The sequence below is a fragment of the Pimephales promelas genome, chromosome 11 (genome assembly GCF_988280905.1).
Source record: "Pimephales promelas chromosome 11, fPimPro1.hap1.1, whole genome shotgun sequence".
Lineage (NCBI taxonomy): Eukaryota > Metazoa > Chordata > Actinopteri > Cypriniformes > Leuciscidae > Pimephales > Pimephales promelas.
This window is the reverse complement of record NC_142779.1, coordinates 20,391,901-20,409,429: the sequence shown is the minus strand read 5'-3', so window position 1 is coordinate 20,409,429 and position 17,529 is coordinate 20,391,901. Positions and strand designations below refer to the sequence as shown.

The following is a 17,529-nucleotide window of genomic DNA, read 5'->3' as shown; positions in this document are numbered from 1 at the left end:
AATTTAAGTCTTGGCTATTCACACACTGAATAAATGAAATTGGAGGCATTAAACCAAAGCCTAAAATGCACTAAAACTTTAACACTAGCTGCTTTGTAAGAACTGGTATTGTTTCAGTAGAGTTATCGTTTAATGAGATATTGTTTACCTCTGGATTTGCAGGGTTGAAAGCCACATTTAGGACCGTTTCGGAGTGTCTCTGGAGCTTATGGAGAAAGTTGCTGCTCCGTGTGTCATATATATAGGCCTGGAAAAAAGGTTAAAGGACAGGTTGAAGGTTGAAGTCTCAGTACAACACATGAAACACATATTATCAACATCAATATAAGCAAAAAAATCTTGCTTCATTATGCATTCACACTCTTTGTAAAGAAACTTTCATACACTGGCTTCAGTGTCTGAGAGAAAAAAGTTAAAGGGTTAGTTCACCCAAAAATGAAAATTAAGTCATTAATTACTCACCCCTATGCTGTACCAACCCCGGAAGACCTTCATTCATCTTCGGAACACAAATGAAGATATTTTTGATTAAATCTGAGAGGTGGATCACTGCTACATAGGCTGCCTAAGGGATTGAATTCGAAGATGAATGAAGGTCTTACGGGGTTGGTACAGCATGGGGTGAGTAATTAATGACTTAATTTTCATTTTTGGGTGAACTAACCCTTTAAAAACGTTGAAGAGGCAAAACACGCTACCTCATGTTGCATGGAGTATTTTTAGGGAATACAAATGTACTGTGTGAAATCTTAAAACTTATATGGGTAACAAAGATAAACATGCATGAGTGCATGTAACAATGGAATCGTCTTGATAGCATTTTAGTAGTATTTATAGCAAAAAAAAAAAAAAGCAACCAGCAGATCTGCACTATTTCCAAGCTCAGTTCTATGTAGTGTTTGTAGCTACAAAGACAACAAGTAGGCTACAAGAAACAAAATCATGACAATTGCTCATGGTTAGTTCATATTAACACATTAACTAATATTAACAAATAAAACCTTATTGTAAAGTGTTACCAATTGTTATAACATTTCACAATATGAATGTATTTTTCTGATCAAATAAATGTAGCTTGTGTGAGGCTGAAGATCTTAAAACCCCCAAACTTTTGAACGGTAGTATAATTTTCTTCAACCAGGGTTTACAGCATCATTTACAGCATTGACAAATGATTGAAAATGTGAAAAATGCCACAGATGAGGCAGAGAAAACCGGGCATTAAAAAAATCTGCCATATAGACAAAAACATGAGACCTATCACAGCAGACTGTTTGGGTTCCTCCATATGTTTCTTATTCAGTCCTCGGAAATACATTGAGAGTGTTCCGGAAAAGACACGGGTCCCTGTGCCAGAAAGAAGCCAGAGATCGCTAACACGTTTTTGCAACATTCAATTATGTGTATGTTTAAGGCATTTAGCAGATGGCCTTATCTAGAACAACTTACAAATCAACTTCAGCTTCACATGCAAAACTAACATGGTCAACAGATAGGTAAGAAGCCCATGAGATCTGCCGACACTGTGTCCAAAAAAGATACAATGTGACAAAGCAATATGCAATAAATGCTTCTTCATGTTCAATATTTTATCTTAAAGGACAAGTTCTGTATTTTACACTTAAAGCCCTGTTTTAAGATTGTTTCTGATGAAATAGAACGGTTATGATTGAAATTTGGACATATGCTGTTGGCCTGAGAATTTTTGGTTTCTGTGGTTGCACCCCCCCACCTCCACAATGGTTGCATACTGTAGGTGCACTGGAACAATCCTTCATAAAACACATTCAACTTAAGTTTCCAAAGACGTGAAACTCACCGAGTGGTCTGGGGTGTTCACTGATATTCACACACTTCTATTTCATCAGAAACGATCTTAAAACAGGGCTTTAAGTGTAAAATACAGAACTTGTCCTTTAACCAGATAACAATTTAGTCAATGGCTTGCTTTTATTTATTTTCTCTAGATATTCCTCTACTTATTTTTATTTTTAAATGGATAGGTCACCCAAAATTCTAACACGTTTACATCCAAATCTATCTTTATTTCTTCTGTGGAACACAAAATAAATCATTTGAAAAATGTCTCAGTGCTATATTTTGTCAATACAATGAAAGTCAATAGGGTCCAGAGTTGTTTTGGACACAGAAAAAAGATTTTCCACTGACATAAAGATTGGGTATATTATCATTTTTATTTATTTTTTGATTTTTGGGTGAACTCTCCCCTTAAATTACTAATAGGTAATGGCAACACAGTTAAAAGCCCAATTTACAATGTGGTTGAAAGCACAATTTGCCATGTTTTCCATGTTAAAATCATTCACTTTTTGTTGATTAAACTTGTATTGTTTACTTATGGCTTAAAATAAGGCTTGGGATTAATGGAGTAACAAGATGGCGATGAAGTTCTTTTTTCTGTGATTGTCTTGTGAAATATAAATGAATCAACAAATTCATGGCTTATCGAAGTCTCAAGACAAAACTACTGTTCTCTCCATTCGGCTTCCAGGAAACACTGGAAAGCATGCAGGCGGTGCAGTGGAGATCTTCTCAAAACTGCTTTACCCAGTGCCGGCGATTAATAACAGCTATCAACACGCACATATTATTCCACTGACTTGAGCAAAGACTAAACACACACACACACACACATACACACACAAACAGAGCAGAGACAGCAGTCCTCCCACAATGGCAATGAGACACATGTGGAAAAGTAATTTGATTGATTCAAAACGACAAAAATAAACATCCAGTTCAAAATATGGATGATAAGAAAAGAGTAAGAGGCTGCTTTAAATGGCAAGCTATGTTCGAGAATAAACCAAAGAGCATCTTGAGCTTCATTGGAAGCAAGAACATCTGACCATCTGTTTAAAGACATTCACAATCAATTTTATTTGATTAGTGACCTAGAAATATTGATGAATCTTCATTCAGATAAGCCAAAACCCACTATCGCCAGTCATTTTTCATGAAATTGTTGAGTAACATCCACAGTTTTCTTTAAGGTCACTGGGACAATACTGTAGCTCTGTACTGTTTTTTTTTTCCCTCAGAGCTCTTTTAACCACAGAACACCATGAAAGTATGGATATCCCACTGTTTTCCTCAAATGAGTGAATTGTTTTGACAATCCTGGCAAAAGACACAAGACATGGAGAAGCTCAGCAGTAAATGTGATGCAGCTGCTGGATATGATAAGAGATACTATGCGAGAGAAATAAAGAGGTCAGTGGAAAAAAAGTGGTCTGTCTGTCTATCTATCTAAAATCAAAGCATTTTCATTATAACTTTTTCATAACTCCAATAAGAGAACAGAAAAAAAGTACTGACTAAAAAACCTGTTCTTACCTATAATGTGAGAAATGTGTTTTTCAGCGGTCCTGAATGGCGGTTTTATTACCTCTGTCAAGATACACAGGCTCATACTGGGCCAGAACAGGATTATCTGATTTACAATTATGCTGTACATTCTGTACAATGCTTGTGAAAAATGTAGAGGCACTATGAATTATAGGTATTATGAATTCTATAACACGGTGTGCTTATCATGACACCGTAAAACACTCCACTTAAGTAAGAAGAAACTATTCTCAATAAACAAAGCTGAAAGAGACGGAGACGAGGGTTCCAGGACATTGTAGCAAAAGATGTAATGAACTCACACAATGGTCCTCCGAGCCAGTAGCTATAAAACGACCACAGGGTGAGAAGGCCGCAGTGCAGTGATGACAGCGGTTAACTTGGCTCTCATAGCGGCGAACACACCTAACAGAGAAAGATAGAAAGAGATATTAATTAGTTGATATTTGTGAATAATTCTACAATGTGCCACATTTACATTTTACCATACGCTTAAGTGTCCCAGCTTTGCCCATTATGCTTTAATTCAAATATTTATCCAATAGGATCCACTCCTTTGCCCCTAAAGCAGCTGGAAAATACATATCTAGACAGTATAAATGACTATTAAAGGAGTAGTTCACTTTAAAAAAATAAATAAATAAATAAATACTTTTGCTGATAATTTACTCAAACTCATGTCATCCAAGATGTCCATATCTTTCTTTCTTCAGTCGAAAAGAAATTAAGGTTTTTGATGAAAACATTCCAGGATTTTCTCCATATAATGGACTTCTATGGGAACCAAACGGTTCAAGGTCCAAATGAGAGTTTAAGTGCAGCTTCAAAGGGCTTTAAACAACACCAGATGATGAATAAGGGTCTTATCTAGCGAAACAATCGGTCATTTCAAAAATACATAAAAAGATTAACTTTTATAAGCTCAAATGCTCGCCTTGCTCTGTTCTATGATGAGCGTTCGTGACTCTCCTGTTCAAATTTGTTCATCAAAATTAACAAATATTTTTTCGATTCATGACTCGAAGGGTCCTAGATAGGACCCTTATTCATCATCTGGTGTCGTTTAAAGCTGCACTGAACTCTCATTTGGACCTTGAACTGTTTGGTTCCCAATGAAGTCCATTATATGGATAAAATCTCGAAATGTTTTCATCAAAAATCTTTATTTCTTTTCGACTGAAGAAAGAAAGATGGACATCTTGGATGACATGGGGTGAGTAAATTATCAGCAAAAGTTTTTTTAAAAAAAAGCGAACTACTCCTTTAACAAATTTGAACACTTTCACAATATTCACACTTGACTTGACCAGTCAGAAATAGTTATCTGAAAGAAAGAAAAACCACTCAGGAAAGTCATCATTCCTTAAAGTGGATCTGTTTAAAATCAGCTTTTCATTTCCAGGCCTTCTTTTGTGTCTCTCTGTAGACATCATCTCCTTCAGAATGTAAATATTCATTTAATAAATACCACTCATTCAAAGCAACATACAGCACCATCTTCTGGAACACTGTGCAGTCCAAATACTCAAAATAATTTTTAGTGGAGTAGGGCAACATATCTGGAGCCAGTGATTTCTCTGAAGGTCCTATCAAACAGTTAGGATCAATGTTTCATCATGTGTTGCAGAGGGACTTTGTAAATTAATGTGAGATGATGCTTCACATCATTACTTCCATGCTAGGGGCTTTGTTTGCAATTGCTAGACCACATTTCCCTGCATTCTTTTAGTTTATGCTAAATGATGCGGGTAACATTATATATACAGTACATATATATATTTCCTTGGTGAATTGTTGAATTCCATATTGACCAACCATTTGCCAATATGTTGTAAATATTTAAGGCTAATCATAGGACAGCTTTCTGGGTCAATGTGGGTAACACAAGCACATTCATTGGGAATTTTGGGTCTGCACTTTGAGCATCCACAAACTAAAAAGTGCTATTTCAAAATCCACAGATGGGAAATTACCCGTAAAGCTTAACCCTAATGAGATCATTATGCCATTATGGAAGTCACAAAAAGGGGCATATAAATTGAATTAATGCTAGCCATAGCATCAGCCTTCATGGAGAAGCACAACCATAATAAATTAACTCTTTTAATGAGACTACATAGACTGCCAAAGCATGCTGTTTCTGTCTATGCAATAAAAATTTAAAAAAAGCTAAAAAATAAACTGGCATAGACATAACTAGAAAATTCAAAAGACAATAATATAAAGGTTAAAATAAATTGGACTGCAACAGGAAAATCATGGCACATCATGGAAGAGCTTGCCTGAGGTCCTTGCTCATCACATGAGGTCGGTTGTTATGTTCACTCTGATTGCTCTGCACGCCTTAATGAATCTAGAGTGCTTTTCTGAGTATCTGGGTCTCAATTCCCATTCTGTACAAGCAAGGTTAATCTGCTTCTCATTACAAGGAAAGATTATGCTTTAAGAGCAAGAATAAACAAATTTATTGTGTAAAGCCCACGTATTTTCTTCACATTTAGTCAACAACCAGAGCGGAAACAAACAGAATGCCAACAGGAGAGCCACCACCACAGATTTTGCAAGCACCTTTAAAAATCAGAATGAAAATACCAAGCAGTAACCACCAACAGTCATCTAAAACACTCTAGCAACTAGAAGTGTGCTAACAACCACATAACAGCATCTTCTCTGACTTTGGTCATACCCTTTTCAAGGGGTGGACTTGAATGACTATAAAAAAGCTGCCTGGGGACATCGCCATGATGGCTGCCTTCTGAGGGAAAAAGAATCAACTTTGAGACACAAGAGTCGATTTTAAAGGTTGCAGTTGTTTATATTCATTCACTGATTGATTTGAGGATTCTTTCTGTAGGTTACATCATATTACCTGTAATTACTTGTTCAATGTCAAATATATTGTTGTAATTAGCTATCACAACTTAAAATTTTGCGTTGGAGTAGCTTTCCTGAATTTAACTTGAGATAACACAAAAATCCAAGTTGTCATTTATAGAACTCCACATTTCAAGTTGACTAAACTTAAAATTGTAAGGCAGTATGAACACTTACTTTAAAATAAATAAATAAATAAATAAAGTGAAAGTTACTTTTTACACTGTATCAACACCAATTCACCAATAAATAACTAATAAAACTTTTTAAAAGATGGCAGAGAGAAATAAATGTAGGATATACAAACACTGAAAAGTGCTTTAACAATGTGTTGACTGAGTACCAGGGGTCCCACCGGCGGTGCCCTGACCTCCTGTGCAGCTGAAGACAGAGTGATGCTTCATAAAAAGATTTTAGGAAGTCATCATGAAGCACTTCAGTATTTCTTATACATAATTCAAAATCCAGAGGGCCGCAGCTGCTCCCCTCTTAGTCTGAAATTCAATATACTACTGTATACCTATAAAGGAAGCATTTTCATTGTCATACGCAAAACATTCAGTCCCAGAACAGGTAGAGAACGGTGATGTGGACGATCACAAGCCTCAGTCTTCCAAAGCTCCTTGGCTTTTGGCTGAAGGTTTTGTCTTGGCCTTTGGAAGGATGTGACTCGTGCTTTAAATGAAGTCTTGGGGGAGATAAATCCATTTCACGTGCTTGAAGTTGGAGCATTGTTAAAGAGCCAGCCATTGGAAAAGTGGAAAATACACATAAAATGGCTTGCGCCCGAAAGACTTCATTGCCAGACCTCAGTTCGCCAATGACTGCAGACAAATGATGTCACTAATTCTTACATATGCTCCCATCCATGTTTCCCGTGTTTCACCTGCATTTATCTTTAGTATTTTGTCTTAAGTGTTTTTCATGGTTTCCTCCCTGAGACAATTTTCCTTTCTCTTTTCCACTGCACTAATCCTTCAAAGAAGTAAGAAAATATTCTATCCAGCAAGTGTGATGAGTGACACCATTTTCCTGCGGCTCAAGAGTGATTAGTCACATGTTTTTTTTTTACAACTAAGGTGATTGGCTCAAAAACAGTGTGATTGGCTCAATTGTGATTTCATGGGAAAAATTGCAGTATTCGACTTAGCAATAGCAGAGTTCATACTTCAGGGGGATCATGTGGCAGGAGAAAAACTGCCATTGAGATGAATGGGAATGCTTTCGGATAGCTTTCTCTCGGTATTACAGTGTCAGTTGTGAAACGTACAGTATGTTTGCATAACATATCAAACTCTTTTATTTTAAAGCAGAGAATGCATGCTTCGTTAAAGACGTTAGTTTCTGCAGGGATGGATGAAGTTGTTATGCTCCTGACCAGAACTTGACCTGGAATTCTGTGCAAATATTTATAAAGGCAAGTAAAAAGTATTTGACACTTTCTTGAGTTTTCAAGTGAGCGCAGGAAGATCTAAGATCCAAGCATAATAGAATAAAGGATGTATAAGTATAGAAGCAATTCATACCATTTCACAAAGTGAGGGAATTAAAAGTCAAGACAAGTCTTTTATCACTTACTTCAGCTGTCCTTGCAAGGGAAATAAAACTGAATGGAGAGGATCACATGCAGAATGTCACTAAGAACAGCAATATGTTGTTCAGAGTCTGGAACTTTTTCCACAGATTCCTGTACCTGCAGGCTGCAGTTGTTGTCACTATTCTACTTTTGTTTCTACCTTCACAGGACGTCAAATGAGTCCAAAATGCTTTTTCCACCCTGATGCATTTACGTGAGTGTTCTTAAAGGAACAAGCCATTTAAAAATAAAAATCTGTCATCATCAATCTCCCACTCCATCACTAATCTCTGTTTTTCCAAGCCAGTGTGGAACAGTTGATTTTTTTATTTTGTAGAATATCCTGACCACTCTTTTCCATATTATGAAAGCGAATAGGTCTGGGTATATACTGTATATACAAAATTGATAAAAGATTAGGGTGCCTAAATTATGACAAAATAATTTGAGTGAACTGTCAAATTAAAGAAATAATTTCTGATTAATCTGTCTTCCTACAAGGAAAGAAAAAAAAAAAAACAGGACAGAAAAGTGCGCTTAAAGTTCCAGACTCTAAAAACTCTGAAAAATGTGTTTATAACATAATGGGTGAAAAGATGACATTATGTTCTATTACTTTCAAAGGATAAATAGATAAGAAAACACTAGCACAATACAAGCACAAAAATCATTTTGAACTAGAACAAATTCAAATAATATTACATTTGGATGTATCACAAGGTTTATTTTTCAGATAGCGCTGGTTTCAGTGTCTATTTATCAATATATTTAAACTTGGTCTTATAGACCAACGAGGGACTGTAAAAGAAACAGCATTGCTGAATTCGCTCCACATAAAGCAGAGTGGTTACTGTTAGGTCAACTGCAGGGAGGGAATTCTTTCCAGAGTCCTTTTGGCAGAGGGTCGGGGCAGGCTCAGCTTCTAGAGAATCTGGAAATTTTGGATTCTTCGTTTAAATGATGTATGTACCTTTCTGACTGCCTCTAATCCTGGTTGTTCTGAACGATCTTAAGGGCATTAGGTAATGGTAGTATCCCGCAAGCCAATAAACAACCTGGGATTTGACTGTTATTCACTTCTCTGAAGGATGTGTAATCAGCAATTCACTGAAGTGAGGGCATGAAAATGTATGCTGGAAAAAACAGAACTTGAGCAACATATGTTGTAGATGGCCAATTACTCAAAAGCCAATTTTAAATCATCATAAATTTTAAAATGGCACATTTCATCGTCAGCTCAAAGGTGATTTATAATAATGTTCTGTAAGCCTAAGCATGGCAGCTAACTAAATCTTTAGAATATTGTAATATTTATTAAAAGATAATTGCATAATTCAACATTTATGCAGTCTTGCCCTCTAAAGGTCTCAGAAAGCCAGGGAAAGGAGATGAAGGGCCTACCTAGCTGTGCGCAGGTCCCACAATTTCAGACCGTCCGTTATGGCACTGCTCAGGAAGAGATTGTATGATTCCAGGGTCTGTGAACAGAACAAGGACCCCTGCAATAAAAGAAACAGAGAAAAGAATCACACCAAAAGAAATTGGCACAATAAATGGAAAATCAAATATCCTGAATGGGGAAACAACTATGAGGACATACAGAAGATACTAAAGGACAAATGTTCATTGTCTTGCATGATATTAAGAGAGAATATAGTAACTTTTTTAAAGTTTTACTTGTGGTTCAATCAATCTGTGAGCTGCAATTATAATTATACACAACTGTTCAAAAGTTAGGGCTCACCAAGACTGAATTTATTTGATTAAATTACAATAAAAAAATAGTAATATTGTGAAATAATATTATAATATAAAATTTAAAAAAAATCTGATTTTAAAATGTAATTCATTCCCGTGATGGCAAAGCTACATTTTCAGCATCAGTGTCCAGTTTTCAGTGTCACGTGATCCTTCAGAAATCATTCTAATATGCTGATTTGGTGCTCACAAAACATTTATTATTATAATCAATTAATAATAAAATAGTTGTTTTGTGACAATCGTGATGAATTTCATCCTTGCTGAATTAAAATATAAATTACATTATTTAAAAAACCGTACTGATCTCAAACTTTTGAATGGTGGTGTACCTGATTGCAAGAAAGATGAGCACATGGCATTTATTTGGTCTAAAGTACCTAAAGTATACAAAACTACTATCCTAAATAAATACATGTTTGCGGCATCCTTGTTAAATTTAGTTGTCAGCTGTTGACCGGTCATAGAAAGAGACATGAATTTGGCAGGAGATAGCAAACAAGCTGCACGTGTACGCTGAAAGCGTGCAGACTTTCCAGAACTGAAGTTCTCTCGAAAAGCCAAAAAAGTCCACAGAATGGAAATGTTTGTCATACATAGTGGAAGACCAGTCAAACCATCTCTCCCCTGCTTTAACACAAATAAAGATGGTTTAAAGTGTCCTGCGTGATTACTTACACCATCAGAAATATTCTCTGCGAATGTAGCTTTAGAAAGAGGAACATGTTGCCCACGGAGGAGAAAGCTGAGAAGAGAAAAGGTTTTGTTGTAGCTAATTCACAGCTGGCAGGAATTCCCAGTGATCAGCTCTCTTGATCCCTCTAGGCGTCTCTAAAGCATGGGCTTCTTGTTGGAGGATCCCATATGTATGTAAGAGCCAGGTCGTGTTATTGTGAAGAGATCAGACTCACAAGTACAGCAGACAATGTGTAGCGTGACTGAAGGTTGGTATGCTGGTATGGAAAGTGGCCGCTCAGGGAACGTGGGAGAGTGCTAAAACCATTATACTGCGTTAGATTAGTTATTCCAGTCCACTGTCCACTTGTGTACCCAACTAATCTCAGTTGACCCTCTCAAACTGGGGAGTATCTGGGGCAGTGAATTTGCAAATTACACTGATACACTGCTCTCACGTCATTCAAGGCGGAGGTCGGTAAGGGCAATATAGCCTACAAAAGCCTTAGTTTTAACCTGTTGCATCTCACATGTCTGGTAGTATTAATCATTAAATTGATCCAAAGTGACAGTAAAGGCTTTTTCTGTACATTGTTACAAAGAATCCTGATGGTTTCCACAAAAAAATATTAAGCAGCACAACCATTTTCAACTTATGATAATAATAATAATAAAAAGAAATGTTTCTTGAGCATCAAATCAGCATATTAGAATGATGTGACACTGAAAACTGGAGTATTGATGATGAAAATTCAGCTTTGATCACATGAATAAATTACATTTTACAAATATTAAAATAGAAAACAGTATTACAAAATTGTAATAATATTTCACAATATTACTATATTCGCTATATTTAAGATTAAATAAATGCAGCCTTCGTGAGCATAAGCGACTTAATCTTACTTTTAGGTGAATGGAGTGCAATAGTGGAGTCCATGTCATTCCAACACAGTTTCACAGATGGAAAGGGATAGCATGCTCATAAAACATCACCCTTCACATACAGAATATGCTTACCCAACATAGTTGGCTTAAGCGAGATCCTCCCTCTTATTTCATGTTTCCGTCCTAATCTGTAAACCTGAAGGATTTAGACCAAGATACTCGGCAAGATAAATGGGACACGCGAGGCCTACAACTTAGGCCCACCGTGGAAAACCTCACACAACTGTGGTTTGGATTATCCCAACTAAAACGGTCAACTTTTATCCTTCAATGAAGAAGACATAATTTCTTGCATAACGTTCCAAAAGGCCTTATATAAGGGAGGATGGGAGTGCCAAACTGCAGAGAAAATTTGGTTTGGAAAATTAACTTGTTAAAGGGTTAGTTCACCCAAAAATGAAAATGATGTCATTAATGACTCACCCTCATGTCGTTCCAAGCCCGTAAGACTTCCGTTCATCTTCCGAACACAGTTGAAGATATTTTAGATTTAGTCTGAGAGCTTTCTGTCCCTCCATTGGAAACGTATGTACGGTATACATCATCAAAGTAGTCCATGTGACATCAGTGGGTTAGTTAGAATGTTTTGAAGCATCGAAAATACATTTTGGTCCAAAAATAACAACATTTTACACGGACAATAGAACCGGAAGATAATTCAATGCTGAATAAAGTCGTAGTTTTGTTATTTTTGGACCAAAATTTCTTTTAAAAACATTTTAACTAACCTACTGATGTCACATGGACTGCTTTGATGATGTCTTTATTTCCTTTCTGGACAAGGACAGTATACTGTGTATACATTTTCAATAGAGGGACAGAAAACTCTCGGACTAAATCTAAAATATCTTAAACTGTGTTCTGAAGATGAAAGGAGGTCTTACGGGAATGGAACAACATGAGGGTGAGTCATTACTCGCATAATTTTCATTTGTGGGTGAACTAACTCTTTAACACAACACAAGCTGAATCCACACTTTAAGGTTGAGGTTGAATTTGGATATTCAGAATAATCTACTTCCTGACTACACTGAGCTCCTGTTCAAAGAATCCTGAATAAAGTAATATCTGGGTGTGGACGGTAGTATTAGTATGGGCCCCATTTCCCCTCAGTATGAGAACAAAACTCATCCAATCAGCTTCATTAACTATAATTATCTTTAAGATGAGGGCTCAGTCAGTATTTCCTTGGTATTGTTTCTGAAAGTGACTTCATCAAAGTTGTAACGGCTATGAGGTTAACCCAAGAGCAAAGTGAGTCAGAAGCACAGCATATTACTTTGGGTTTACAACGAAGCCAGAGCACAGTCCAGACACACAACAAAAATACATACACAACCCACAAACAGCTTAAGTGGTTTGTAATTCCAATTTTAGTGCTGTAACTCAAAGGTTTTTGAGTTACAGCACCAGTATTGAGTCGTGTGAACCAGTACTGAGTCTTATAAATGACCACTGAGGTCAGAAAATTCTGAGTGAAAAGGGCACTGGTCACTTGGTGGTCACAACAAACCAAGGTTTAGAGGGTTGAGTAAAAGGCTGGTTGTTCATACTTGCCCTTGATATATAATATACACGAACATTCAAAGGTTAGCCATTAAATAATGTGTTGAAAACAGTTTCTTATGCTCACCAAGACTGCATTAATGTGCTAAAAATACAGTAAAAACAGTATTATTCTGAAATATTATTACTATTTTGAAGAACTTAACTGCATTTTTCACATCATTACTCCAGTCTTTTCTTTTTTCAAAAGAATAGCATTTATCTGAAATAGAAAGCTTTTGTAACATTAAAAGCTACTGTAAAGACATTTATACTGTTGTACACAACTGTTTTCAACATTATAATAATAACATATCAATAACATGATAATAATAATGAATGTTCTTTGAGCATCAAATAGCATAAGCATATTAGAATGATCTAAAATAATCATGTGACACTGAAGACTGGAGTAATGATGCTGGAAATTTAGCTTTGATCACAGGAATAAATTACATTTAAAAAATATATTAAAATAGAAAACAGTTATTTGAATTCGCCTTTTTTTGTCTAGTCCTGAGTGCGTGTATAGGATTGGTTAATTGATGCACCACACCCACTTAGGCCAGTGGCCAATACTGAACTTTAACTCTTTAAATTCTGTACATTGTTGCCATTGACATTTTGACTCTGAAGAAGACGCATATATGGCAAAACTTCATTTTGTACTGATAAAATCATTTAAAACATTGTGTGCTCCGGTCCTGCTCCTTGGTCCAACCTAGACCTTGGGTTTCCTTCTTAGTTATTTCAAATTGTCATAATATTTCATAATATTACAGTTTTTGTTGTTGAATTTTTATTCAAATAAATGCAGCCTTGATGAGCAGAAGAGACTTCTTTTAAAAATCGTACAGATCCCAAACTTTGGAACAGCAGTGTATGTCTCCCTTATTTGACACACCTGTTTTAGGTCTTGGGAGTCTTTAGGCTACTAATGAGTTGATGAGTAGAATAAAGTATGATAAGGGAGTGATATAAATGTGTACTGTTTGGGGAACCCTCAGAAACAATGATGGGAAACAAGTGGTCAACATATAACAATCCCTTATTTCAAAAGAACAAGGGAAATGACATCATGTGGTTTTATTCTCTTACTTTGTTCTGGGTGAGGTGGTGGACAGGTCTACTGTGGGCATCGGGTATCTGAGTGGCTATACAGCCCTGGTTCATATCGAACACCTGGATGGTGCGGTCCGCGCCAGCAGCCAAGATGATATCTGATTAAATCTGTGGTTAAAGAGGTACACTGAACTTGCACTTCAGCTTGAGTCCTGTCACCTTTAAAGAAATCCAATCAAGACTCATTTTTTTTAGGATACAGGAGTAGAAGTCATTGATCGCTGACATTGAAGTAATGTCTGTTCCTGATTTCATGCAAAATTTACTAGCCAGTTTGGACTTGCTTCTTTGCTTATACCTGTGTTATAGAAGAAGGAAGAGCAAACATTTTTTTAAACAAAAAAATTATGATTCTGAAATATAAATGTTGTTTCTATGGATAATAACAAAGCATTGCAGTAGCACTGTGGAAATGAGCCTGATGTGCAAATATTGTAAGCATAGGTAGCACACTCCTTTTAATCCTGAAATGAAATACTATACTACCATTCAGAAGTTTAAGTTCAGAAGTTCAAGCAGTTAATAAGAATAATAATAAATAATAAGATTTTTTTTCTTGAAAAAACACCAGTCAGCATGTTAAAATGATTTCTTGTAGGATCATACGGAAGACTGGAGTAATGGCTGCTGACAATTCAGTTTTGCCGTTACAGGAATGACAATTTAAAAATATATTAAAATAGGAAACAGTTATTTTAAATTGTAATAATATCTCATGGTAAGTCAGGCAAAAATTAAACATAACTCACAATAATATCATTGTATTTTTGAACGAATAAATGCAGCCTCGGTGAGCAGACTTTTCAAAAACATTATAAATTCTTACCGACTCCCACATTTCTTTTAACACTATCAACCGTGATTGCATGTGGACCATTTTAGAGAAACATTAAGGAAAAAAAGAAAGGTACAGTACAGTCTTTATATGAGTAGCACAATGCTGAAAAAGGTCCTGTGCACATAATTATTCTCTGTGAGAGGGATAGAAGATGTTCCATCAAAAATAGAATATGATGTGCAATATCTGGCTCATGTTTAATTTCCATCTCTTCCAGGGATTCCCCAACACTTGTGCTTAAGCATTTAAAGATAGGGTTTCTTCTCAGATTCTTCAGAAATAATTCATGGATTCTCCACTGACGATAACTCAGCCCTTTAGAACAGACATCCATACTATGACCATGACCACAATCAAAAAATACACCGAAATTCTACACAGCAGGAAGCCTGAAGTAGGTATATGTAATATTAAACAGTGTTAAACTAGGATTTTGATATATGGTTATACATTTTATCACCTGGCACCATTTCAGTTTTTACATCCCTCGAACTGAACCTTGCTTTTGTCAGACCAGATCTTCATTTATAGTACAGTCATCACTACCCTGCGTTTACCCTTGCTCACCGTCTATTTAAAAAAAAAAATAGACAGTGAGCAAGGGTAAATGCAGGGTAAACTGTCAATTAACTGTCTATATAATCAGGTCACTGTTTATTAACTGCTTGTGTGTGTGCCCGGTACCTCTTGATGTCATCTCTTGTGGTGTCCAGATGGTAAAGGTACAACATTAGATTTGATCCTGACGCCAGCAGTAAAAACTTGTCCAGATAATAAAACTGAGCCGTTCTGATGGGCTTTGTGACCTGCAAAAGCATGAAGTTAAACAAACAGTGCATAAATAGACAGTCAGTAATTCACATCAACATCACAGTTTATTAATAGCCTTTAAATAAGTGCTAAGTGCATTCATATGTCACATTGTATAAATTATAGAACCATATCAGTTTAAAATATCCAGATCTCAGTCATTCTCTCTTTTTACCAAAGATGGAGTGTGAAGAGATAAATGAGGATAGAGGAACATAGGATTGCTGTTTTTCTGTCTGGAAAATATGACATTATTGAAAGTCATTTAGAGACAATTTGGTGAGTGCAACTGGATATTTAGTTTATGCAAGTGCGTGAATGTATGTAGTTTCTAGCTCATGATTTAATGCATTGTTGCCTTCCGAAATGTGCACAACTATGTGCTCTATTATCACCACTACCACAAGGGGCGATATTAGTGTAAACTGTCTGCTTTTATTATGCTATTTAAAAAAAATATGTACAGTATTCTTACATATTTTTATGCTACCAGTCAAACCTTGACTCCTTGTCTGCAATGTGCTTGCCAAACATTTGTCCTTGTTTGTTTGGATATTTACTTGAGTGTTTTTCAAGCCAAAACTCCTATAATGTATTTATACTCTGCTTTCAACATTAATTAGCCCTGTTTCTTATTGCAGACTGAGGATTTTCTCTTTAAAGGGACACTTAAACCATTTGCATTAAGCTTTGTATCTTTAGAAACCCAGTCATATTTCTGAATGGCCATGGTTTATTCCCGTATTTTCCCCTGAGATGGGAGAAATAAGGATTTAAGTGTTTTACTTCCTGCTTATTAAGACGTAAAAATCGTTATTTTGCGTCATAATAAGCATGTTTCATTAAAATCTCTATAGACTACAAACATTAGCTCATTATTATTCAAGGGTGTGGGACCCACTCACCCTACAGGCCTATTACAGATCAGAGGGTGGGACTTCACTTACTGAATATGTCAGCCATCTTGTTTGGAAGCTAAGCTAACAAGCGCTGTGGAGATAGGAAGTATGATAATGACGGAAGAAACTAAACATGATATGGAAATTCTGCTGCTCGAATCCGATGTTCGTGGCTATCTTTACGAGTCGCAGTATAGTGAAGAGGGGCTGAGGCTGATAGAGGAACAGGAGGCGGCTGCCTGTCGCGGTCGAGGAGCCCGGACTGGCTCAAGCTGAGGCGGACTGCTGGTGCCCGTTCTCTCGCTGTGAACTACGAACATAGATAGAGTCCGTCTACTGCAGAGAATTTCAACGATAGCAATTTCTCCTGAACGAAATCTCTGAATCAGACGAGCACACGGACGTTTGTGTTGTGATCGAGAACCATCCTTTCGCCTGACTGAACATCTCGGTATGATGCAGTAATTCACCATATAACGTTAGAAAGAAATACAAACGGGGAGTAATTCACTAATGAGTTTGCCAATGTAACATTAACGGGGATTGTTGATGTGGGAAGGAGGAGGCGGGAACTGGTGAACATTTAACATTTTAATAGTAAAATGAACAAATACAAAAGGAAGGTATAAGCCAGCAGCCCCTCATTGACGACTGCTGTAACTTTACACAACAGAAACAAAACACATCATAAAATTAGGACTGTTTCTCTCTCAATCTGCCGTCGTCGCTCCTCATTTTATGCTTTTGCTCCTCCGTGAGAGACGCGAGACCGGCGCATGCCTCACAGGTGTCTTTCATTATCACTCACGCCACCGGCCTCACACCGTCCTCTTACGTCGCTCGCCCTCGATCGTCCTGCTCGCCACAGCCAAATAACTAGAATTTTTTTGTGAAATGAATTTCAAACTCTGGTGACAGCTAACGTTAGCCTCGTAGACAGAACGGAAGATTGATTTCTCTGATGCATGCGCAGTTCCGGATTAGTGGGTGTGGCTTGCGGAGCTGTGCAATGTGGTGCATTGTGGGAGTTGTTGTCTTACATACAAATGCACCCCTCGGTTATTTTCTGTCTTTTCTCGGTCAAGAGGGCACCAAATTCAAAAATTCTTTTACAT

General features: G+C 36.7%; 1 protein-coding gene across 5 annotated transcripts in view; it reads right to left on the bottom strand.

Annotated features, from left to right (window-relative positions):
• wdr27 (WD repeat domain 27) overlaps positions 1 to 17,529 on the bottom strand; it is a 60,253-nt gene that overhangs the window by 25,480 nt on the left and 17,244 nt on the right. For all 5 annotated transcript variants that reach the window (XM_089117155.1, XM_089117153.1, XM_089117154.1 and 2 more), the window contains 6 exons: positions 15,390 to 15,511; positions 14,068 to 14,165; positions 13,844 to 13,965; positions 9,221 to 9,318; positions 3,672 to 3,774; positions 149 to 247 (listed from right to left, as the gene is read on the bottom strand). In XM_089117155.1, coding sequence (XP_088973281.1) covers positions 149 to 247; positions 3,672 to 3,774; positions 9,221 to 9,318; positions 13,844 to 13,965; positions 14,068 to 14,165; positions 15,390 to 15,511 — 642 coding nt within the window. The remainder of the gene's footprint in view (positions 1 to 148; positions 248 to 3,671; positions 3,775 to 9,220; positions 9,319 to 13,843; positions 13,966 to 14,067; positions 14,166 to 15,389; positions 15,512 to 17,529) is intronic.